The sequence below is a fragment of the Mustela nigripes genome, chromosome 12, assembly GCF_022355385.1.
Source record: "Mustela nigripes isolate SB6536 chromosome 12, MUSNIG.SB6536, whole genome shotgun sequence".
NCBI lineage: Eukaryota > Metazoa > Chordata > Mammalia > Carnivora > Mustelidae > Mustela > Mustela nigripes.
In genome coordinates, this window is record NC_081568.1 from 69,948,284 (window position 1) to 69,971,876 (window position 23,593).

At 50.7% G+C, this 23,593-nt stretch overlaps 1 protein-coding gene across 11 annotated transcripts in view; it reads right to left on the minus strand.

Annotated features, from left to right (window-relative positions):
• Nucleotides 1-23,375, minus strand: part of P4HA2 (prolyl 4-hydroxylase subunit alpha 2) — a 34,431-nt gene extending 11,056 nt beyond the window's left edge. For 3 of the 11 annotated variants that reach the window (XM_059417519.1, XM_059417521.1, XM_059417530.1), the window contains exons 1-10: nt 23,269-23,356; nt 14,698-14,821; nt 13,979-14,075; nt 13,473-13,624; nt 10,506-10,643; nt 6,775-7,014; nt 5,311-5,504; nt 4,344-4,520; nt 524-594; nt 162-261 (exon numbers count right to left, since the gene is read on the minus strand). In XM_059417519.1, coding sequence (XP_059273502.1) covers nt 162-261; nt 524-594; nt 4,344-4,520; nt 5,311-5,504; nt 6,775-7,014; nt 10,506-10,643; nt 13,473-13,624; nt 13,979-14,075; nt 14,698-14,779 — 1,251 coding nt within the window. In that variant the 5' untranslated portion in view covers nt 14,780-14,821; nt 23,269-23,356. Of the gene's footprint in view, nt 1-161; nt 262-523; nt 595-4,343; nt 4,521-5,310; nt 5,505-6,774; nt 7,015-10,505; nt 10,644-13,472; nt 13,625-13,978; nt 14,076-14,697; nt 14,822-22,583; nt 22,721-22,923; nt 23,012-23,268 lie in introns of those variants that run through there. The other 8 variants (XM_059417525.1, XM_059417526.1, XM_059417527.1 and 5 more) reach the window with 8 other exon arrangements.
• Between the last annotated feature and the right edge of the window lie 218 nt (nt 23,376-23,593).

Below are 23,593 nucleotides of genomic sequence, written 5' to 3' on the forward strand. Positions count from 1 at the left end.
ACTTCTGGCTTCCCTGTGCGAGGTCACTCCACACCCAAAGCACTGTGCAGACACACGGTTCACTGGGCAAGCCTCCAGGAGCCTGGCTCTGGGCACCCTGCAAGACCTTCTAGCCAGAAACAGCCACTTCCCAACCCCAGCATCCCGGGGTCCGGCCATACCTGCAGCAGTTCTGCAGTCTTTACGGTGAGCCCTGTGATGTGCTGCATCCGGAGATTCACTCGAGCCACGACAGGGTCGTCGTCCTCCTCCAGCCATGAGCTAAGCCAAAAAGGAGGGAGAGAAAGGAAGGTGGGGAAGGCAGCTTACAGGAGGTCTCATGCTCTCCCCAGAGTCAGGGCCACTACTAACAGGCAGTACAGGGTGAGTGTTCTAAGTAGCGAAGGTGCTGGCAGGAAGGACAAGCCACGCCAAGCTCCCTGGAGTATAAACTAGCAAGCCCTGGAGATAGGCTGGAGATAGGGCTGGAGCAGTCACCCCCACCATCACCACCCCCACCCCCGCCACCACCACCTCTGCTAACCTTTTGGAAACCCTGTAGCTGGCAACAGTGAGGACGCCTGTCTTAGGATCACGTACAGTGGCTCGTGCAAGCTGGAAGGCAGGAAGAGAGGGCAGACTTATCCTTCTTTGTCTTGAGTGTTTTCCTAGAGAGACTGGGACCAGATCTGCCATTCAGACCAGTGGGGGAAAGTTTTTCAGGCGGTTGGCCCTAGACAAGGCACTGTGATCCTGCATGCCACGGGAGGGCAGGAGTCTAAGGCCCCCACACTCCTGCTTGGCGGTCACCCCTGGGCCACTGCCCTGCTCTCACCCAGGTCTGTGCTGTCTGCAGAACTGTGCCTCTGGAGTCCCCTTTGACCATTCACCCATCTCACTCACCCATTCTCACCAGGCACACATACCACCCCTGCCTGAGTGCCACCTGTGCATGGCTACTCCCACCACACTCAGACTGTGTCTCTGTCCCTGAGCCTCAACCTTGTATGCTCCTCTTGACCTGGTCCTTCTCAACCACAGCAGCCTCCTCTGCCAAGAAACCTACTCAAATGCCCCTCTGCTGCAGCAGCTCACACTGGGCTCCCACTGCTGTGAAGAGCAAAGATAGGAGGCACACCTTCTACTCACTTAGGAGCCTTACAAGGTCAGATGACAGCATCTGGAAAGGACTGTACAAGTTGAAATATGTGATCTGCTGCCTGAAAGCCACCTACCTCTCCATATATATGCTAACACACACACACATCCACAAACAACCCTGACATATCTCATATTCTCTCGCTCTCCACAGATAGTTACAGTGGTGCTCCCAGGAAGCACATGCTGCCCAAAGGCAGCTCACCATGCTTCAGCTGTGCATGGTCCTAATGATCTCACATGGGTGGGACCCTTGTGAGAAAAGTATTTATTTCAATAAATACTTAATGAGCACCTGCTATGTGGCTGGTGCTACACTGGGTGACCGAAACATGGCCCGTGCCCTCACACAGCTCAGTCTGTGGGAAAGGCAGAAAACTAGCTGCCTAACCCCGCAGCACAATACGGGAGGAGCTGGGAGCAGGTAAGCTTCATGTCTGTGGAAGCTCAGTCTATACAGTCAAGAATGGTCAGGGAAGACCACCTAGCTGAGACTTAATGGGTAAGCAGGAGTTAGCCAGGTAGGGGAGCACTACAGAACAGCAATGCAGAGGTTCAGGCGCAAAAATGGGTGTGACACCATTACCGTGGATTAGACGTTAGAGGTTAAGATGAGAAGAGGCCAAAGAGGCAACTGGAGACCAGGCCTGGAAGCAAGTCTGTGGTGAACAAGAAACAGGGAAGGCAGGTAACAGACACTCACAATCACAATGTGGACACCTCGGGGAGAGCTGACTAATGAAGGGCTGGGGTGGTAACAAGGTGCCCAGAGAGGAGCTCCAGGCAGAGGGCAAGGCAAGAGTCGATGGCAGAAGGGATAGAGAGGTGTGGATGGACCAGAAGACTGGCCAGGAGACCACCTTGCCAGGACACTGTACTGCTGCACCCAGTTCTGGCAATGTGGCAGTGCACCCAGGACAGACGGCTTCCCTGAGCTCCTATATATAATTCCTCCCGATGACAAGTGCAGCTGCAGCTAAGCCCCATCCAAACATCTAAGCCTCATCACTGGCCTGACATCCACAAGGAGGCTGTGAGCAGCTGTGTTCTCCTCTCAGAGATAGGCAAGGCTATTTTGAAAGCAGGCCAGGGACCCCAAAAAGCAGCTGCCAGGCATTCTCCACAGGCCAAGTTAAACTCATGGGCTCTACTTCAAAGTCAGAATAGCATCTGTCCCTCACAGGCTCCAGAAAGGAGAGGTCAACTTTTGACAGCCCATGTCATGGCTTCTATTCAAAGACAAGTTTTCCCAACACTCCCCCCACACCGCCCCTGCCACACACGTGCACATACACACCCAGCATGAAAACACACACAGAAATGTTTTAGTGCCTTCACCTGAGGGACAACTGAGGAATCTCAGGAGGTCCTAGCATAACAAAGCCTCTCTCACCTGGCAACCAGGGAAACAGTTCTCTTCCTTGGAGGACTTTGCAGCTGACCCAGGGAGTAGAAAGGGTGGGTACTGGTCCCCATTCTCCACACACACTTGCTAGACCATCCCTCAGCAACCTCAATGGCCGATTCTGGGCGCTAGATGTCCTTGTACCTCAAGCCAAGGTCGCTTCAAGATGAGGTGCAGGGGGGCCAGGATGGGAACCTATTTTCCGTCTCTCCACAAGTGTAGGGCCTCTTGGCCACTACAAGTCTATCAGGCACAAAGCAGCAGAGGCTCCAGCTAAATGCTCCCCTTGTAATCACCAGTGATAGGAAAAGGGTGGGGACATGGTAGGAAGTGGTTCTCTGAATGACGTCAAATGGGAACAAATCTTGTATGAACCAGAAATACAAGAATAATTTTACAGCCTAATGACGCATGTACAAAACCAATGGCCAGATGCATACTTAGCACCGAAATACCAGAGGGATCTCCAGGAAATTCAGGAGAAAGACCAGGATGCCAAATGTTAACAATGCTCAAGGAATTCTGGGCAGTTCAATGAGATGATAAAAACAAAGGAAATATAATTATTAGGAAAGAGAAAACAATCTTTATTTGCAGCTGATGACAGTATCTGAACAATGCAAGAGAATCAGCTAAAAATCAAGAGTAATAAGTTGAATAACTAGCTGCACTCTGCACAGGTCTGTTTCCCTGTGGGTAAAATGAAGACAGTGACAGTGCGCTTACCAGACGCGATAGTTAATGTATGTTTAAGCACTTAAAACAGGGCCTATATCACACTTAAGAACACAGAAAACAGGGGCACTTGGATGGCTCAGCTGGTTAAGAACCCAACTCTTGATTTCAGCTAGGGTTACGATCTCAGTGTTGTGAGATCGAGCCCTGAGAAGGCACCAGGCTCAGTGGCAGTCTGCTTGAGATCCTTTCCCTCTGCCCACCTGCCCTGCTCACACTCACTCAAATAAATCTTAAAAACAAACAAATAACCTCCTCAGGGGCACCTGAATGGCTTAGTTGATTAAGCATCTGCCTTCGGCTCAGGCATGAGCCCAGGGTCCTGGGATCAAGCCTCATGTTAGCAGGGAGCTTGCTACTTCCTCTTCCTCAGCCCCTCTCCCCCGCCCCACCCGTGTTCTCTCTCACACTGCTCCCTCTCTCTCAAATAAATAAATTTCCAAAAAAGAAGTCAGTAAACATTTGCTGTTACTATGAAATGTATTTTTATAATCATACTTCAGCATATAAAATAGTAAACTAATAAAATGATGTAAGCAGTAAAAATATGTTAAAAACAAAAACAAAACCAAAAAAATCTACCTAGGAATAAACCTAACAAGAAATGTACTGAGCATATATGAATAAATTTTATAAGATATGAATAAACAGACCAGAGTGTGGATGAGAAGACTGAACCCTGTCAAGATGTTCACTGTCCATGTTAATCAATTCTTCACAGCACTAACTGGGAGCTCCACACGACCCAGAATGGCAGCACCCTATGGCAGTTCCCCAAAACTCACCCACACACCAGCCCCCAGCAGGTGAGCTAACACTTTCCACTATGGACCTGCCCTGCTCCCCGGGAGTCCTTCTGTCATAGCACTTGGCTGTCCACATTGCTTCCTTCAGTTTTCTTTGCCATTGGACTGTGAACCCACAAGATCAAACTGAGTCTTTAGTACCTCAGGATCCGGACAGCAGACTTACGCTAAACACTGGCAAAGGCCAGTGGAGTAAGCAAACAAACCACCCCACGATAACAGGGATAAGGTGCCCAGGAAGGAACTGCAGACACACGTACTTTGGGTTTTGCGATCTCCTTGATCCTCTCAATTTCCTCATCAGACATGACATCGTAGTACCTGACGATATGTGGACTGTCCCACTCATCCTCCTCTTTGAAGGGGGCAATGAGGAGCTGTGGTGTCCGGTTGCCATGGTGGTACCTACAGAAAAGCCTCTTCTGCCTCCGGGGAGTCTAGGGAGCATACAAAGCAAAAGGCTCTGGGCATGATGAGTTCTAATCCTCGGCCCCGGCCCCAGACTGGCTGGCTGCAGACGTGGGTCTCATACCGTGTCCAGCAGCTGCTCCCTCCTCCCCAACCACAGAAGAAACAAAAGTCCCACAGCTTGACTGAGAGAAATGATACCCCCACAAATCATGCAATGTTTCCTCTCTTGCAAAAATTCCTCATGTCTACAGGTCCTGTGGCACAAGGTTAATCCCTGAGCCTTCTCACAGAGATATGAGTAAGTCAGAAGGACTGAGGCAGGGGAGAGGCCATTCTAGGTGAAAAAAACCAGTGGGAGGCACGAAGATATAGACATGGACAAGGCCCAGAGACCACCTCATACCTGAGCCTACTGAGGAAGCACTGGGATCCCAGGGCTCTCAAAAATCAGTGACACTGGAGGCTGAGCTGTTAGCTATGGCCACGGCTTTGCTACAGAGACCACAGCTTCCTATGGGGCACATCCACACCCATGGTTTTCCTCACAGCGTGAGTCAAGCAGAAGCTGGGCATGCTGGGGTAGGGAAGGGAGCTGAGCAATAACTGCGAAGATTCAAACTCTGCCAGGGACATTGTGGGAGATAGTCTCCTGTCCTATACCTCAGAGAACACCCACCCATCAGCCTCAGCAGATGCTACAAAGAATGGGGCAAGATACTGAGGAAAGAGCCTACACACAGAGGAACATCATTCCCAAATCTCCCCATCCAGAGCCAAAGTCTAGGTCCACATGTGGGACCTAGCCATGCATCTCACCAATTTGACACCCTCCCCACGACAGAGGCTCTCATAGACGTCCCTCTCAGGCAGGTAGTCCACAGGCCTCTCATAGATGCTTTCCTGCGTGGCTAGCCCAGCTTCTGTCTGATTCAATAACATTTTTTCTCTTTCTTCCTCCAACAACCGTTCAAAGTACCGCAGATTTCCTCCAGCTCGTTCATGGCTCGGGTCTAGAAAGAGCAAAGAACAAGAAGGAAAAGGAAACCACAAACATCTGTTAGGTCATTTAGAGAAATTATTCTGTAAGCAGTTTTCTCTCCCAGCAGCTCATCTGCACGCAGCATTCTGCTTTCCACAGCATCTTACCAGGGCTCACTGGTCAGAGCAGAAAAGCCAACATGGGCTCTCCAGCTTGGCCAGAGATGGGAAAGGAGACACTAAGGAGGCCACTTAGCTAGCCACATGGGGGCTCTCCTCTCAGGCCGCCCTAGAGGGCCCAACAGCACAGATCTAGAGAAGCACTCCAGACTCCTGCCACCTCCTCCCAACTTGGCTGTGAGTCACTTACATCCATTACTGGTGACCAGATCACATGCTGGCCACAGAGAGAAGGCAGGCTGAAATCCTGGCAAAAAGAACAGCCACGTGACAATGCCATAGCCTCATCTTGTGGGCCTCACAACACAAAGGAGCAAGCTTGGCAAGATTACTGTGTCACTCAATAGATGAGGAAACCAAGGCCCAAAGATACTAATAGATTTAGGCAAAGGTTAGCCTGAACAGGAAACCAGGTATCCTGACTCCCTGGCCAAGGCTCTTACTAATATGATAGCATCTACAAAGCTCTCTTCCCACATCAGTCTTGCAGAACACTCATATGGTAGCTGGCATCAGACTCAAGGCCCATGAAAAGCAGCAGCAAAAGAAGTCTTTGCTGATCTGTGGAATTCCAGACTATGATTATCCCATCTATCAGTAAGAGGTGGAACCTAAAGGATTTAAAAACACAGTGCTTTTAACTTCCTTCAGTCCAACACCTCGAGACACTTAAAACACCAATGCCATAGCAAGTCCCACCAGTAAGAAAGACCTCAGACCTGAATGAACGGGTCAGGCCACAATCACTGCAGCAATTGTGAAGCATGGCTTGCCTCCCCAGCCACTCCTGACTTCATGAAGGCTCACCCTGTAGATCAGCCATTGCACTGCACCATGGGATTCCTATTTTCAAAGGAACTGTATAGAGCCACGGGTCTGACTATATCCATAAGCAACCAGGCAAGGGCTAAGGCCAGAAATGAGGTGGGTAAAGAGCTAACCAGCAGCCAGAATGGGCCTGAAAGCAGTACGGCTCGAGTCACTGGCCGAGTACTGCCTCGAGTCGAGGCAACATGTCAAAGTGGCTCAGTCCCAAGAGAGGGGTCAGGTAGTGGCTGATGGAGTAACCAGTTCTCCTGCCAGCACCCTCTCGGCTCTGACCTTCCCCTAGAACTTCCTCACCAAGAGAAAGCAGGCGGCGGGTGAGCTCCAGGGCACGGTGCAGGTCACCCAGCTGGAAGACAGCATAGCTCAGGTAGTCCAGCACCTCGGCCTTGGCTGTGGTGGCCTCCTCGCCAGCATCGAGCTGCTTCAGCACCTGTTCCATCCACAGGACTGTGTGGTAATAGTCGCCTTCATTGTAGGCCGAGCGGCCCATCCCAAAGCAGTCATCCACACTCAGCATGGCCTGGTACTTGGTTCCTGCATCAGGAAATGCAAACAATCAGGCTCTAAAGAGCCGCTGGGCTGGGGAGAGAGAGTCCCAAAAGGAAGCCTGGGCCAGTGGAAGGAGGGCATCATCCCAGCAGAGTCCCACCCAGACTTCTAAGTAAGCGCAAGCAGGCTGGGCCTGCCTGGGACCAGGATTCACAGCCAATCTCCTGGCCACAGACTCCCGTTCTGCCATGTGGGAAGGGGCCTCTCTTGTGAAGAAGCCCAAGAAGCAGTATTCAGGAGAGTATGATGATCCTGTGAGCCACAGAGGAGATATCTACTGGGCAGCTGGCCTTATGAGTCTGGAAGGTAGAAAAATTAGTTAATATAAAAAACAGAACTTTGATGGCAGCTAAAGCCATGGGTGGGGAAAATCACTTCCAGCAAGACAGTAAGAAGAGAGTAGAGGAAGTGGCTAAGGCCAGAACCCTACAGAGAAAGGACAATGAATGACACTGAGCAGGACCAGAGAGGTAGCAGGAACAGAGCAGGAGCAATGGGACAGACGCCAAGGGAGGTCAGAGCCAAGACTGCAGTGCCAGCTTTGACCGTTAGGTGGCGAAGAACTTGGTGAGCATCAACACTGCAGGTCCTGACACCACAGGTTATTTGCTATGGGCTCCATACTGGACTGTGAAAATAGTCTCAGGTCGAGAAGGAAGAGATATAGTATGCTAACTATGGGAAAATGTAGGATGTAGGGTAGGGGTAAGTGGGAGGGACATGAGTGTAATCCTCAGGGAACAACAAAAAAAGCAGGCCCCATGCAGAGGAAAGAAGGGCTGTGACCCTCCCTGGAAGGCAGGGGAGTCTCCGTTAACCCCATTAACAGACACCTAGACATGGGTGACATGGAAGAGCTGCCTTAGAGGGGCTTCTTTATGCCTAATGTCCAAGGTGGGGCTCTGTCCACAATGAAACCCCTACTGCAATGGGTTGGCTACTTCAAAGACGGAGGTCTGCTCACCATGATGGCTCAGCATTAGGCAATGTGGGATAGGAAGATGAAGAGAGTAAACACGAGACGGAGTTAGTAGACGGGCTAGTAATCAAGGGGTTCCTTGAGCCTCTGGTCATTATCCTTGGGCCTCTAGAGATCTCCTTTAGCTATGAAGTTTTCCAGAACACACAATGAGGCAATATAACACAGCAGCTGAGCCAGCTGCACAAAGCTGGCTCTGTGTGGGCCTCGCTAGGGCTCCCACCAGCTGTGTCACAATGGATAAATTACTGAGCCTCTCTAACTCTCGGTCCTCTTAGGTCTAGAGTTAATACCATCAATTTTAGAGAACTGGTGGCAAGAAGTCAATGAGATGACACATAAAGATGTCTTTTATGATCTCCAGGATGCTAATAATCAGTAGCTATGATCCACATATCCTACAAAGGCCAAGAAGGTAAAGAATAGCTCCCAGAAAAAAAAAAAAGAAGAGCTCCCAGATATTCAGCATCCTCCCCAGAGGCCCATCAAAAGTCTATGCCTTTGGAGAGCACTCCCTAGAGAGTGCTCTTCATTCAGAGAATTGAATGCCAAAGAGCAATCAGACATGAGATCCAGCTGATCGGGTGGGATAGGCAAGGAAGCTAGGTGGTGGGTAGTTTAGTACAAACTTAATATAGATAGGCAAGTAGGCCCAGGAAAGAGGACCATACAAGACCTCAAAAACCACACACAGGAGGAATTTGGGTTTAGCACTTAAAGTTAAGCTTTGTGATCAGGAACTGATAAAAACAGAGATGTACTTAAGACCACATGGAGAATGATTTTAAGGAGTGAGCTGGAGATAGAAAAAAAAGTCAGAAAGTTATTTCAATAATCCAGTAGAGAAATAAGTGATGAGGCTGGAGTCAGGGTCTCCAAGTAAAGACGACACAAGAGAGGCAGAATCCATGGGCCTTAGGATTCTGACTTGGGCTGCCAGTGGCCAGAGCTGCTGTTTGCTCAGGCAAAGAGCAAGAGAGGAAGGTAAACGTTTCACAAGGCAATGAGGATTTCGCTTTGGAACACCCAAGTGGAGATGCCCCAAAGGCATTTGTCTTCAATAGTTGGAATCTTAGGTGATAAGCCTTGATAGGAAACACAGATGTGGATGTCATCTATGTACATTTGATGGAAATGGCTAGGCTCACCTGCAGAAGGTGCTCAGAGAAAACTCTACCTAAAGGAATCCACCTTCCCTGCCCTCTAGAACAAGCAAGTATCTGTTAAATGAATGTACAAGGTCAATGCTTGGGTGTGGCTCTCTCCTCCTACCAATCAACCATTCTCATAGCTACACTGGGAACACATCTTGCAGGTGCCCTGAGGGGACTTCTCTCACTGGCTTCGTGGCCTGGCTTGATCTAAGATTTGACAGAGGCAGGAATAAGAAGTCTACACTCTGTCACACTGGCTCACCAGACTCAGTGCTACAACTCTGGACCTTAACCAGCCACCAACAGAGTGTCTCTTTGTCCTACATACTGTGATTCCCTGGGCTTGTGCCTCCTCCCAGGTCCTCAAGGGTGAGTGACATCCAAAGTATAATGGGGTCTAACAGAACCCCATGGTTTATTGGCCTCTAACAGTCCCCCAAACCAAATATACCTTCTTCTAATCATACTGAGACAATCAGGAGAAAGGGGCATGTTTAAAAAAAAAAAAAAAAGAGAGAGAGAAAGAGAGAGAGCAGAAAGCCAAAAAGAGAAGCAGTAGAGATCAGTATCCTAGAATTCAGAGAGTATCAAGAAGACTGAGACAATCAACATGCCAAACACTGCTGAAAAATTCAAGGACGTTCTGCCTGAAACTCCAGACCAGCTGAGTGGCCACTGGAGACCTGGCAGGGACAGGATCAGTGGATGCTGAACAAAGAGGCCAGATTGCATGTTCAGGAGGACCTGGGAAGCAAAGAAATACAGAGCATGTGGATGACTGTCCAGCAGCCTAGCCACGTTAGGCTAGCCAACAGATCCATCAACACCAGAGACTCAAAAGGCCTTGGATCCTGAGGGAGGGGTTTGTAACATTAGTAAGAACCCACAGTGTGTGAGCTCAAGGGGAAGAGCCAAGTGGGGTGGGCCAAGAAGGAACAAGGCAGAGAATATAACTGAGGACACACAGGACACTGGACAGTGAGTCCAGAGATCAGTCTTTGTCAAAAAGAAATCAGAGGGTGTGGAGACAGAAGCAGGTCTGGAAGAAGATTTGAGCAGTGTTCAGGGGGTAGAGGCCGAGGGTTTCTGAGCAGCAGCCTTGGCTCTCTCTGAGTGGAGAGAAGAGAGAGGAGAGGGCGGGAAGGGAAAGAGCTGAGGGGAGGCGGCTGCCATAGGAATGCGTGGGGACTGGCACCAACTGGAAACCCAAGAGAGCATCACCACCAGCAGTTGACTGTGTGCTTGAGGGTAAAGACCACAAGATGGTGGTGGCTCCAACTCTGTCCAGAGGCCCCAGTAGACACACACCCAGTGCAGGGGCAAAGCCTAGAGTGGTAAGGTACCTGGAAGTTGTCCTTTGGAAATCGTGTCTGGGTCCAGCTTGTATGTGTCCTGAAGTCTCATCAGGGCCTTGGCAGCTCCCATTTCATCCTCATCAGTGGGGAAGAACTGCCGCTGCACAGAGAGGTTGGCAATAAAACCTTCGAAATGAGAGTGAGAACGAGAGGTTACCCTTGATCCAGGGGCGCAATTCCACCTGGGACCAGAAAGGTACCCAGTGGAGGGTTTCTGGCTAGTGCAACCTCCCTGCCCCCTCCCTCAATGGCGGTTTCCCCTTCCTCCAGGAAGCCCTCCCTGATGGTGCCAGTCCATGAAGATCTCTCTTTTCTTCCTCCTCACTGTATGGACTGCCTGTACTGCTCATTTGGAATTGAACAAAGATGGCCCACAAACTGGTTAACATGTGGGAGTCTGAGAGTCTTGGCTCCAAAGCACTTAGTCAAATCTGGTGGAGACAGAAGGGACAGAGGACAGAAACAGTAATTGAGAAGGACACAGGAGAAGACTCATGGAGGACTTATTGATCACTTAATGGAAAATGAATCACATGGAAAACCTCGATCCAGAATCACTGGGGGGACCAGATAAACAGACCTCCACATTCCAGGTCAAGGAGTCTAAGGGACAGAGGTAGTCAACTCAGGGAACCTAGCCGGCCACTGATTACTGACCACTGGCCCTTATCATCCAGAAAGGTGATGATGACAGTCTTGGAGGGATTTAGTGCTGTCTCCATCCTCCAGATTAGGGACTGGGGGACCATCTAGCCAGAATAAGCATTGAGGTGGGCCTGCCCAAGCCCAGTGTAGTACACTGAGAGACCACCCTGGCTCTTCCTATTGCTCTCTCGAGGACTCCCACAACTCAGACCTGCCATGAGCTCAAAGGCATGAGCTCCCCGGATACAGTGCAAAAGGCCACAGTTTGGAACCTAGGCCAGCCCCTGCCAGAGACGTGCCCCAGGATGCTGTTCTGGGACTCCAAGCCTTAGCTCTTAAGCAGGATATGAACCTTTGTATCTCAGGACTCCAGGTGGAGGCCAGGCCTTCCCAAGCTAATTCAGGAGTTTCAATGCTACCTATGAGCTAAGAATTGGGAGGGGAACCCCAAGGTCCTTTCTTCCCTGGCCTCTTCCTCAGGGCAGCAGTACCCACGGTCACGTACTCTCAGGACCTCAGGTTCCAACACCCACTTCTAACCATGCCTGGGGACCCAGGGATCAAGAAGTTGTAATCCTGCCTTTCTTGGTGGCTGCCCAGTCAGGGTTCTAAGAGTCTGGAATTCAGAGAAAAGAAAACATGCCCCCAGAAAAAGCCACACTGTCAGCAGGTCCTACTCATTTCAGAGGCAAGAACTCTCAAGTCAGAGGTGAAAACAACCTATTGCTCTCAGGGCCTGTCCTGTCTGCCTTCTGGTAATTATAAGGTTTTCTACAAGAACCAGATGTTGACGGTGGGGTTGGGTGTGGAGAGCAAGACTAGGGAGTGGAAGGTCATCCAGGCAGACTTATTCTACTCGTGGGGCTGTGGAGTCCCGGCAGAACAGCCAATTCTGAGCTACAGCCCCAGGATGGAAGAAGGGCTGGGAAAGGCAGCCACCACTTCTGGAGGCAGTGAGCTCACTGGGCACAGCTCCAGCCAGGCTCAACTCACCAACCCTCCCCAGAGGCCACCCTGCCCCCAGCCAAGCCCAGCCCAGTCTGGTCTCATGGGCTGAACTGCTCAGCCAGAGACAACCAGCCTGAAGTTAATCAGCACTCCCGACTGGGGGAGCAGAGGCACTCAGTCCAGGAGGCTGAGCCCAGGGGTGGCTGGAGTCAGGAGCGTCCACCTCCTGCTGAGAGGAAAATGTTAGAGCATAAAAAATACCAGCACAGTAAAAGACACCAAGCACGGTCAAAGCTTTAAAGTTTAAAAAGTTCATACTTTGACCTAAATACCACTTCTAGGAATTTAAACTAAGAAAATAATCAGAGAGGGTGCCTGGGTGGCTCAGTCAATTAAGCATTGGCCTTCCACTCAGATCATGATACCGGGGTCCTGGGATCCAGTCGGCAGCCTGCTTCTGCACTCTCCCTCTGCCCTCCCCACCCCTCATTGTGCATTCAGTCCCTCTCTCTCAATCTCAAATAAATAAAATCTTAAAAAAAATAAATAAATAAATTTTAAAAAGAATTTAATAGAAGAAAATAATCAGAGGTAGGCACAAAAATGTATATGCATAATTGCTGATAATTTGGATACAATCCCACATCCACTAACTTGACAAATTTCACACTATATTGGTTTGAGTTATTACTATGTAGCCATTAAAACCATGCCCTATAACATTTAATAGACATTTAAAGAAGCTGGAAAATTCAGGAAATCACTGTATGCTTATGGTACAAATCTGCCTATAGATATGTTTTATTTCTAAAAGGTATGAATGGGAATGAATTTAGATGAAGCCCATAATCCCCAGTTTATGCCTGCCCCATCACCCAGCCCACTTGACTCACTTTTGTTAATTCATTTCGTCCCGCAAAGCAAGTGAGTTTGCATTCCCTGGACTATATGAATGGGTCCATTTCTTCTTTTAATGTAAATGCCAAGTGTAGGAAGACAGGAATTTTAATAGTACTTATCACTAGACAACTGGGTTAAGAACTCTAATTCACTTACATCATTTTATTTCCTAACTTTTCTACAAAAACACACTAGTAAAGCACATATTAAAAAAAAAGGGGGGGGGGAATGAACATACTAGGACAAGGCAAGAACTGATTATTGCTACATATTAAAAACAAGGACAGCCAACTGCTAGGTGCCCACAGAAAAGGGAGATGGCCACAGGCAGGGCAGGGTACATATCGACACAATGCACATGCCCACCAACAACGGCAGAGCCAGGACAGGCTCAGACCAACACTCCCCATACATGGGCACACAGACCACTGGCCCCCCAAGCACCTGCTCACCATTCCTCACCTGCAGCCAAGTCCTGCAGGACAAGGTCTTCCAGTGCAGGCCAGTCTGTGTTCAGGCGCTTCACCAGTTTATAGGCATTCACGGGGTGGGCCAGGTAACCTTCAGGGTCAGCAGCTGACTTGCTGGTCAAGGCTTCCATTTTGTTGGCCCAGCTGTGGAAAGAGAGGAAAAGGAAAACTTAACATGCCCACTCACACAGGTCTTGACCTATGGTAATTTCCCTGGTGAAACCCCTTTTTCTATTGAGAGGCAATATAAAATGAATATAGCAACTCCCCACTGACATTTGTAGCCCCTTAATCTACAGAAGAGGTGGGAATCTTCATGTATGCAAAAAGGCTCTTAAATAGGGAAAAATAGGGAGTCCTTAGCTGGTACACTGAGCCATTCTGGAGAACTGGCATGAAGTAAACTCCAGACCAGCCCCTCATGGCTCTCTCAAGCGCTTCCTCTTATGAGCACCCTGGATGGGTTCTGGGGCAGGGGGTGCTTAGGACATCAGATACCTCTTAATCTTGGAGAGCTTGGCTTCCTCCACAAGGATATACTGCTTCAGAGACTGTACCAGGTCCTTCTCTGCATAAATTAAGTCGGTCATATGCCCTGCAAGGAAAGAGAAAAGGGCCAGTAAGAAACAGATCAGGGATATCCATCCCCCTTCCTGAGGCACAGAACACCAGCACAGAGGCAAGTCCTCTGGATCACTGGCATAGCAACTCTCTTGGGATCAAAGGGACTTGGGAGTTAAAGCGGGGTGAGGCACTGACATGGTCTTGGCCCCCAGCTTCAGTAAGACAGGGGTGGAGGCTCCCAGGGGAGGGTTAGATGAGCACACTGGGAGAGCCTTAAGGAAGAAGCCCTAAATCTCATTCTCCTACTGGCACCTGGCTTGGTCATGTCACCAGGGCATGGACATCCTAAGGGCTTCTTCGCTCAGAACCACTCTCTGGCCTAGACAAAGACAGTCAGAAGGCCAGGGAGCCCAGGAGCAGCCTGTGCTTCTCAGGGAGGAGATGAGTTGAGATAGCTGGCTCCCAGCAAAGATATTCAGGTCATCAGGGCCTCAGAAGGGGAAACGGCAGCTCCCCAAACCCTACTTTCCCCACAACTTGTCAAAACCAGTGGGTGAGCCATCCCACCTTGAGTGAGAACAGGCTTCAGGTGGTGACATTCCCTGGCACTTGAGCCAAGGATGGCTCAAGAAGACAGTCTTGTTGGAACATACCAATAGAAGTGAAGAATTCAGCCTGCACACAGCCCAGGACACCAAACCAGGCCACCAGCAATGTGGGCACCCAGCGTTTCATGGTCACAGAGAGCAGTGTCTGAAAGGCATTCAGTGACAGCCACTGGATCAACAGGTGAAAAAAGCAACATAGGTAAATACATACATATGCATGTGCACATAGATACACCAAACGTGCTAAAATCCTGACCTAGGACACAGAAACTAAGGATATTCTGCACCAGCAGTAGAAAGAGGCCCGGGTGTGCAACCAGTGATGTGTGCTCAATTCTGGCCCCTGCTCTGGGAGGCCATGTCCCCTTGGGAGAGCTGTGCACCCGATTCCCGGTAACTGCCAGCAACATGGAAAGGCTGAATGGTGTGGGAGACAGTCCCCTCTGCTTCCAATAGTTAGTCCAAGATTCTAGTCCACCCCTTCTCATTTCACAGATTGCTTGTCTTATTTCGGTCTTTCTTTCCAACACATGTGTCAGGACAGTGCCAGGTGCTGGGGACCCACCGGTAACATGTAGCTTCTGCATGTGAGGAGACTGAAAGGACAGGAGAAACAATGACAGAAAGAGAATATGCCACAATAGGCTCCAGAGAACCCACACCCAAAATGAGGTGTACATCAGATGGCTGGCCAGAGGGGAATAAAACCGTCCCTTGCCAGTCTGCACCCGGCCACAGAAAAGGCAGCGTGGGGGGCAGGCACTCTGGGCAGACATTACTCTTCCTGTCTGCCACCTCACCAGACACTGTCCTTGCTAGCAAGTCACCACTCACAAATATTTGCTGAAGATCCACATGGGCTAAATACTGAGTTAGGCACCTGGGATATAAAAAGCAATCAGCCATGCAAGGCCAAAACCCTGGGATGGGCTGGACTGCTGACATGGATGCAAGAAAAGCTTCTGGTTTCTCATTAGCCTAGAAATAGCCAGACTCAGCTGTGAGGGCAGCAGGCACAACCTGGGGCAAGCTCCACTGGCAGGGGACCTGAGTACATAATAGAAGCTTTGAACATGGTCTCCCAGCTCAGCCAAGCAACCCCGCACACACCTGAGCCCCACCTCTACCAGTCCCTTCTCTTCCTGCTCAACGTCAGCCAAGCCCCATGGAAATAGTAATACTAAGAGAAAACAGGGAAAAATGAAGAAAATACAAATGCTTTTCCCCAAAATGGAAGCCTTACCTGACAGAATTCCAAGTCTGAGCTAATGCCAGTTCATTTTTTGCCTGCTCTGGTTAAGAGACACACAGTCACGCCTACCACTTCTCGCCTCAGAAGAAATTCCAATCCACTGTGGTTCCAGGTTAGGCTCAGCCCAAGCACAAGGCCCAACCCCAAACGGGTTCCTCTATCAGAAAGAGGAGAGGATGAACGAATGGCTGCATTTGTTCATGTCCCTGCCAGATGTCTGCAGAGCCATCAGCATGGCCCGTCAGTGGCCTAGGTGTTGGGGGCCGAGATGCACAGAGCCAGGTCTTTTGGGCCAGAACCTGCTGCAGGGCACAGAGTATCAGACTAAGCAATGGATTATATAGTTAGGGCAGCAGAGAAAAGCAAGTCACTGAGAGAAGGTGAGCAGGCCATCAGCCCCGAGGTGGAGGGCAGGTCCTCCGTGTTCCAGCCACAGTTCTGCTCCGAGGTTTCACATCCTCTGTATCTCCAGCCCAGGATTCCTGAAAGCCTCGTGTTGTGCTTACAGAAGCCCCTTTACTGGGGTACTATACGTTATATACTAGAGTACAATATGTCACTTTTACCTCAAGAGGCTTAACTAACTCAGGAAAGCACCTTCTATAGGTAAAAAGAAGGAATGGTAAAGGGTGCCTGGGTGGCTCAGTTGTTAAGCAGATGCCAGGGTCCTTGGATTGAGTTGCACATCAGGCTCCCTTCTCAGCAGGAAGCCTGCTTCTCCCTCTCCCACTCCCCCTGCTTGTGTTCCCTTTCTTGCTCTCTCTCTCTATCAAATAAATAAATAAAATCTTTTAAAAAATACAAATTAAAAAAAAAATTTTTTAAAAAGAAGGAACAGTAAAGTCCGGAGCCAAGAGGTTGGATCTGTGGACAGTGAGGGACCAGCCAACTGCCTGTCTGGGATGGTAGGAGAGCAGGGCCCCAGAAAGAGACCAGACAGACATGGCTGGAAGGAGGGGGCCCAGCATTTCTCCCCTGCTGTGTCTCCAGATGCAGTGGCATACCTCTCCAGAGATAGGGTGGCAAGTTCAAAGGAGGGAGACATCTTTGTGTTCCTCTCAAATCCTCCTGGTGATAATGTCCAGGGTTCATGCTGTAAAGCAATCAGGGAAAAGCAGCCAGGTTCCTTCATTACATGAATACCAGCTGTCATTTCTCTGGAATGTACTCTCTGGCTTAGACTAAGCCCATCCATGAATACCAGCCCAGAGGCAGAGCCCCAAAGAATCACAGATGGGGTTCTGGGAAATGGCTTGCCAAGAGCCTGTGAAGTCCTGCTCTGATGGAGGAGGGGAAGATTACTCCAATGGTCAGAGAGCGAAGTACCCCCAAGCAGCCCTGAGACTTGTCACCTCAGGCAGGGATGCCCTAGAGTTCCAGCATTTCTCTGGATCTTGACCCTGAATGCTACAGGCTTTGTATGAAAAATTTTCTAATTAGGGCCCGGTTGGGAAGAGATAGCATCCAAGAGCAACTGTCTCACAGTGTGGGAAAGGCCAAGCCCCTACTTGCCTTGGCCCCAATCCTATCTCATACCTTGCTTAGGACAGAGTAGGTGGGAATGTGTATGCACGCCCGGTACCCCTCCCCTACCCCAAGTGTCCAGTGCTGCCAAAAGCCCTTCCAGGAACCCTCATAAATCCATGTTGAATAGACCTGGAAATAGGCAACATCAAACCTCTTTTTATGAAAAACAAAACACAAAGTGGCATCGAGCCCAAGAAGAAAACCAATACTGAATTTCATCTGCTCTGCATCTCAAGTTTAGAACAATGTCTGACCCATATCAGGCATCCAACAAATAAGGCTTCACCACAGACTTGTTCAAGTTAGAAACAACAACAGAAAATGTTACATTTTTTCCACATAATGGACTGTTATGCATTGTTAAGAATGGACACTGTATGCATAGTAAGTCCCAAGTTTGGACACCCACAGGGAGGTTCTCCAAAGACCAGGAACACCCCAGTGACAATGATTCACTCACCAGGTGACCAGCACTGTTTCTAAGCACAGGCAAATTCCAAGACATACAATCAGAGGCCCCAACAAGCCTGCTCTTTGGAAAGGACATTTACAATCTGGCCAAATGGCCATGAAAAGAGGTTTCCAGCTGCAAACCAGCAGCGTCCTTAGCTTCTCCCCTTACCTCATCAGGCACGAACCTCTGCCAAGCTCCCAGCTGCAACCCAAATGCAACAGCTTGAATTTTAACAATGTATTTAACAGCCTAGAGACTGAACATGGACTTGCAGAGTACAAGCAGGTCTTGCCTGGCACTAATCAAGAAGCGGCCTGCCTTCTGTGAAGGAGCAAAAACCTGTCTGAAAAGGGCGCTCCCCAGTGGCCCTGATTCCCAGTGTGGTCAACTCTGGAACACCAAAGCCATGAGGACCTGTGAGTTGTGGAGAGAAGGTCCCAGAACTTAGGCACATGGAGGTCCATTCAGGCCCAGAAGCTGGGCCCCGGTAAGGACGGAAGGCACCCTACTCTCCTTACCTGACATTAGGCCTCAATCATCAACCTGGTCTGAGCCACCCCCAATTCCCTCCAACAGCCATGCTGGCCCCTTCCCCCACCAGTCTCTCCTCTCATCTGGCGCCCCCCCCCCACCTCTACTCTACAAAGCAGCCAGCATGGCTTACCGCAGCTCCTCATTTGGTCTCTCTCTCCACTGTCCTCGGGATCAAGTCCAAACTCCTTAGCTCCAGGGGCCTTTTTGACTCTGCATGACATGGCCCAATGGCCCTCCTCAGCCCCATCTCATGACTCTAGGTTTCCAGCTTCGGATGCTACCTCACAGGGAAAAATATTCTTCACTGAGGGCTTTCTTCACTGAAACCTTGATGTTCACCTGCATCCATCCTTATACTTCTCTATCAGGTATACGAACATGTTGATTTGTACCTCCCACTTGGGCACCATCAAAACCACAGCATCTCCTGCTTCAGTAGCTAGGCAATGAAGGAGCAGAGAAGGCTGTAAAAATCAACATGCAAAGTCCAAACTGGACTTTCAGTCAGGGGCTTGGCAGAAGCTTGGCAATCTAAGTGTGACCAACTCTTAAGAAGAGACTACAAATGAGAACACAATCCACAAAGCAATATATAGGATGCCTCCGATGTCCCACTTCACAGCCTCTTGGCCTCACCAGTCTCCCGGGCCCTGGGTCTCTTGCCAGGCCTCAGAGTCAGTGGGGAAATATGTGCAGGTCCCCGATCTCTGGCTCTTCCTGTACTTCCAAACTCCAGAGAAATACTGTACTGGACTCCTCTGTGGCTGCTGGGGAACTCGGATAATGCAACCAAGGAGCAAGAGGGAGCTAACTCCCATGAGGCAACTCTGACCAATGAAGACAGAAGACAGGAGGAGGTCAGCAGATAAATTCCCTCACAAGGCCTCCGCTGACAAACTGTTCTGCAGGCATGGAGTTTCTGCAGAGCTCCCCCAGAGATATCCTGCATGGCAGCTACTGGCCAGCTGACTAAAGCACTACCCTGTGCCTTCCAGCCTTCTCTCTCTCAGGTTTCTTTCCCCTTACCTTTGCTGCTCTGCACCTTCCAATAAGGCAGAAGCACTGCCTCAGGCTCTGCTTTTTTGGGAACCATGATTTGTATCTCCAAAAATCTCTCATTTCTACCATCTAATCCTCACCAAAACATGTAAACTAAACAATCATCTCCATTTCAGATACAGAAGCTAGAAAAGTGAGGCTGAGCAAGAGTTTCCCGCATACCTAACCTGCTACCACACATCAGGGGCAGAGCTGAGACTCAAACCCAGAGCACACTTTCCATCAGATACTGCAACCATTCAGTCCCACTCAGTAACATCTACTGCCTTACAGCCCGGAGGAGGCACTCTGACCTAGCACAGCAGGCCTGCCCAGGTGAAGGACTTTATCAAGGTTCACCAATCAGCGGCATGACATTACAGGCTGGATTCCACCAAAAGGTGGACAGCACCATGGGGCCTCAAGTTCAGGTGAGCAGTCACTCCCGCCTCAGACATCATGGCACTCAGCAATGACCACCCAGCTCCAGGCAAGGCAGCACCGTCTAGTCAGGAGTCAGAAAACCCCAACTTCAATCTCAACTCCACCATCACTACCTGGCTTTGTGACTTCACACGAGTTCCAGATCTCTCTGAACCTGTTTCCCATCTATATCATGGTGATGAGGACCTGTATCTCACAGGGTTGTTGCGAAGACTGAAGGAGATGGCGATTATCAGTGGGCAGCCAACTATCCAGCACAGCGTATACCAGACATCAGCACCCATGGTATTGGAAGAACATCAGTAGACCTTAAGAGGCCAGCTGCCTAGCTAACGCCTGGCAAAGAAGAGTCCAGTCTAAGGGACAGACAAGATGAAAACAAAGCAGATACCAGGCAATCTCCACATCCCACAAGGGCCAAAAGAAATGAAACATACTTGAGAGAGCAGAATCAGAAGTAATGCAGCACACTGACCATCAGGGAATAATCCTCGAACAGGTCAAACAGTAGCTCTAAAGCTCATCAAGGAAAGAGAGCTCTCTGACAAAAGGCATGGGACTGGACTAATACTCTCAGATATCTTGTATTTCCTTACCTCTGACCTACTGGTTCTGAGCTTCCACAAGTACCAAGTCTCAGGATAGTGGCCACACAACGGGTCCTTGGGAGTACCAGGTACAAAGCGGGCAATACTCTTAGCAAGCTCTTCCTGAAAGGTCTAGAACACGTACTGGTCTGTGAACAGGCTCAGAGAGATCCAATCTGAGTGGAGAACTCACTACCCAAATAGTTAATCCTCTGCCTGGCAACGACACCACTTGAACAAAAACTCTCTTCTGGGGTCTAAGAAGTCTAGTCCATACTTTTCATTCTCCTCCACCCCTTCTGAGAATAAAAACCATATCCTTCAGTCCACATCCCCAGCAAAAACCCCAGAGACCACAGGAGCCACTAGCCCTTTCACTCTAAAACAGGCTGATGTTCCACTTTGGGGCACATCCAAACTGCTAGATTCAAGCAATCTCGGTTTAACTCTCGCTCTAGCATTCTGTCTAGGCTTGCACGTGCCTACATCAGAGCATTTCCTGCCAATGACCATCTGCATAAAATTAAACTCTTGACAGATACCAAGAGCCAGGGACACACCCACCAGCCCAATGTACACTATCAGCCAGCGTGGCCACAAATCAGCCAAGGTCTTGCATCCAGCCTCAGAACCTCCCATGGACGTGGGAGGGCAGAGTAAAAAGTGAGGCTCTGTCAGGAAATGAGTACTACCCAGATTCCCTCACCGAAGTCATTCCTCAGGGCTGCACCCACACCATCTCTTTCTGAGGAGCAGTCACACTCTGAGCTTCTCCTCTGCCATACGGCCAGCTGCCAGGCTGAAGCAGCAATCTTGGGGAGATACCTATGGGCAAGGAGGGTGTCACCACCCCCTCCTTCCCCTCTTTCTCTCCCTCCTAATTCCACCCTGAGGCACACTCCAAGCAGAAGGCAGGCACCAGGGAGGTACTCAGGGAATGATCAGAGATCAGCTATGCATAAGCTATAGCAGTGGCTAAGTAATACTCTCCCAGGCACCCTGTTTCAGAGCCTCCTTCCTCCTCCCTCCTTCTAAATAAAAGTGCCTATCACAAGTCCCAGGCAATGCCTAGTTGTCATCATGTCTGACTGCTGAGCTCTCAGAGAATGAGGGTGGCCCAACATGACAGCCTCCCTGGGATGAGGCCCCCAGCCAACTCACTCCATCCTTGCTACGTGGCCTCCTTGGCTGGGCCGCACATGGACATACTTGGCCATCTGAGAATAAGAAAGTCCTAGAAAAAAAGGATTCAAAGGACACTCCCGTGAGTGTGTTGAAGTGAACAGAAGAACCTGGGCTCTGAGCCCCTGAACCACAGTGAGAGACTGTACCCTAGACACTTCAGGGGAAATTTAAGCACAAGCCAAAGGAAATCTCAGTTCATTTAACAGAGAACTAAATCACAGAACCTGTTGTTCCAGATGTGATATAGGGTGAGAAGCAGCAGCAGCAGCTTGCAAAAACATTCTACAAATTTTTAGGTGGACAGCAGATCTTGGCAAAATCTGGGACGTGTGAGAATGCCCTCTGCTACAAAATCATGTCCCCCAACCCTTGTTCTCAGAACCAGGATCTGTTGCAAGGGGGCTGAGGCTGTCAGGCCTCAGACAGTTCACATAAAGAAGCACAAGCCTTAGGTGTTCCTCCACAGCAGAAGACACCAGCCTCAGACTTGGGAGGCACACGAAAATTCTACACCATCCTAAAGATGTCACATTAGAATAAAAGGCCAAGGGCCCAAGTGTCCTGATGTAGTAGTAAGTGCCCTGATCCATGCTCAGGCTGAGCAGCATCCACATGCTGGACACAGTACGAGGCACTGCCCTCTCACTTGAAACTTGTGGATTGGGTCCATGGGCAGCTATCCCATTAAATGTTCCTTTCTCATCACCTTGCCTCAACTGGAGCGCCCAGGTCTGCTCCCACTCACACGCACTGTTCCTCTGTCTTACTCAGCTTTCCTCTGACCATTCCAGTTCACAGATCACCTCCTCCAGGAAGCCCTCTGGCCTGAAACATCCTGTCCTACCAAGTGTCTCCTGTGTCTCCTACCAAGGAGCCACAGCCTGGTACTCCCTCTGAGCACAGCACTCACCACACTGTTCTGGACCTGGACTTTCCCAATCTTCAATCCGTCTGCCTCACTGGGCTAGCAACTCCTTGCAGTTTCTGACACAGAGAAGGGTCCGTCTGGTGAATTAGTTAACTATTTACCACAGGTCTGCGCAGCTGCTGAGGAAAAACAAGCACGTTGGAAAGAGATGTCTAGAGGGGGTAAAAACTTTCTCAACCAATAGCCCGTTTCACAAGCACCAAGCAGGACCCCGCCGGGCCAAGGCCAGAGACTCCCAGCCTTTTGGAGGAAGGAAGGCGGACCTTGCTAACATTAAGTGGCCCCTGGGGACCCGGCCGACCGCCCCGCCTCCGCCTCTAACCTCTGGCCGTCCTCAGGGCCAGGCCGCCCGTTCCCGTTCCCGCGGAGCCTGACGAGGCTGGGCGGCCAAGTTCCCCGCCCCGCTCGGCCGGGAGCGGACGCCTAGGGACCGGCAGGAAGGGCGCCGCTGACCTCACCAGCCCGAGCTCGGGGAGGGCACGCAAGCGGCGGGACAGGAACCCAGACGCGAGGAGAAACAGGGCGGAGGGCTTGGCGCCGCGGCCGGGACTGCGCGACCCCCTCTCCCAACTCCCGGGTCCGCGCGAGCAGCAGGCGCGGCCCGCAGCCCCAGGCCCATGCACGAGCCCAGCGGCGACCCCGACCGCCGAGCGGGCGGGGCGCTCACCTGAACACGCGCGGCTCCCGGCTTTCCAGAACCTCCCGCGGCGGCGCCCTGCCCGCTCTGCGCCTCCTCCCCGGGCGGCTCCGCCTCCCGCCGCGGCCGGGCCCCGCCCGCTTGAGCCGTCGCCACGTCCCCACCTCCTGCCCCCCTGCCGGCCGGCCCTCGCCTTGGCTCCGCGCCCTGACAGCCTCGGCCGGGGGTCGTCCCCGCCTGCGACCCCAGGGAATGTCCCGGGTGCAATGCGCGCCGGAGCCCGGCGCCGGGCGCCGGGAGCGGGCGGGGGCCGCTATCCACGCCCTTCATGCCGCCGGCTGCTCGCCGCACGTAC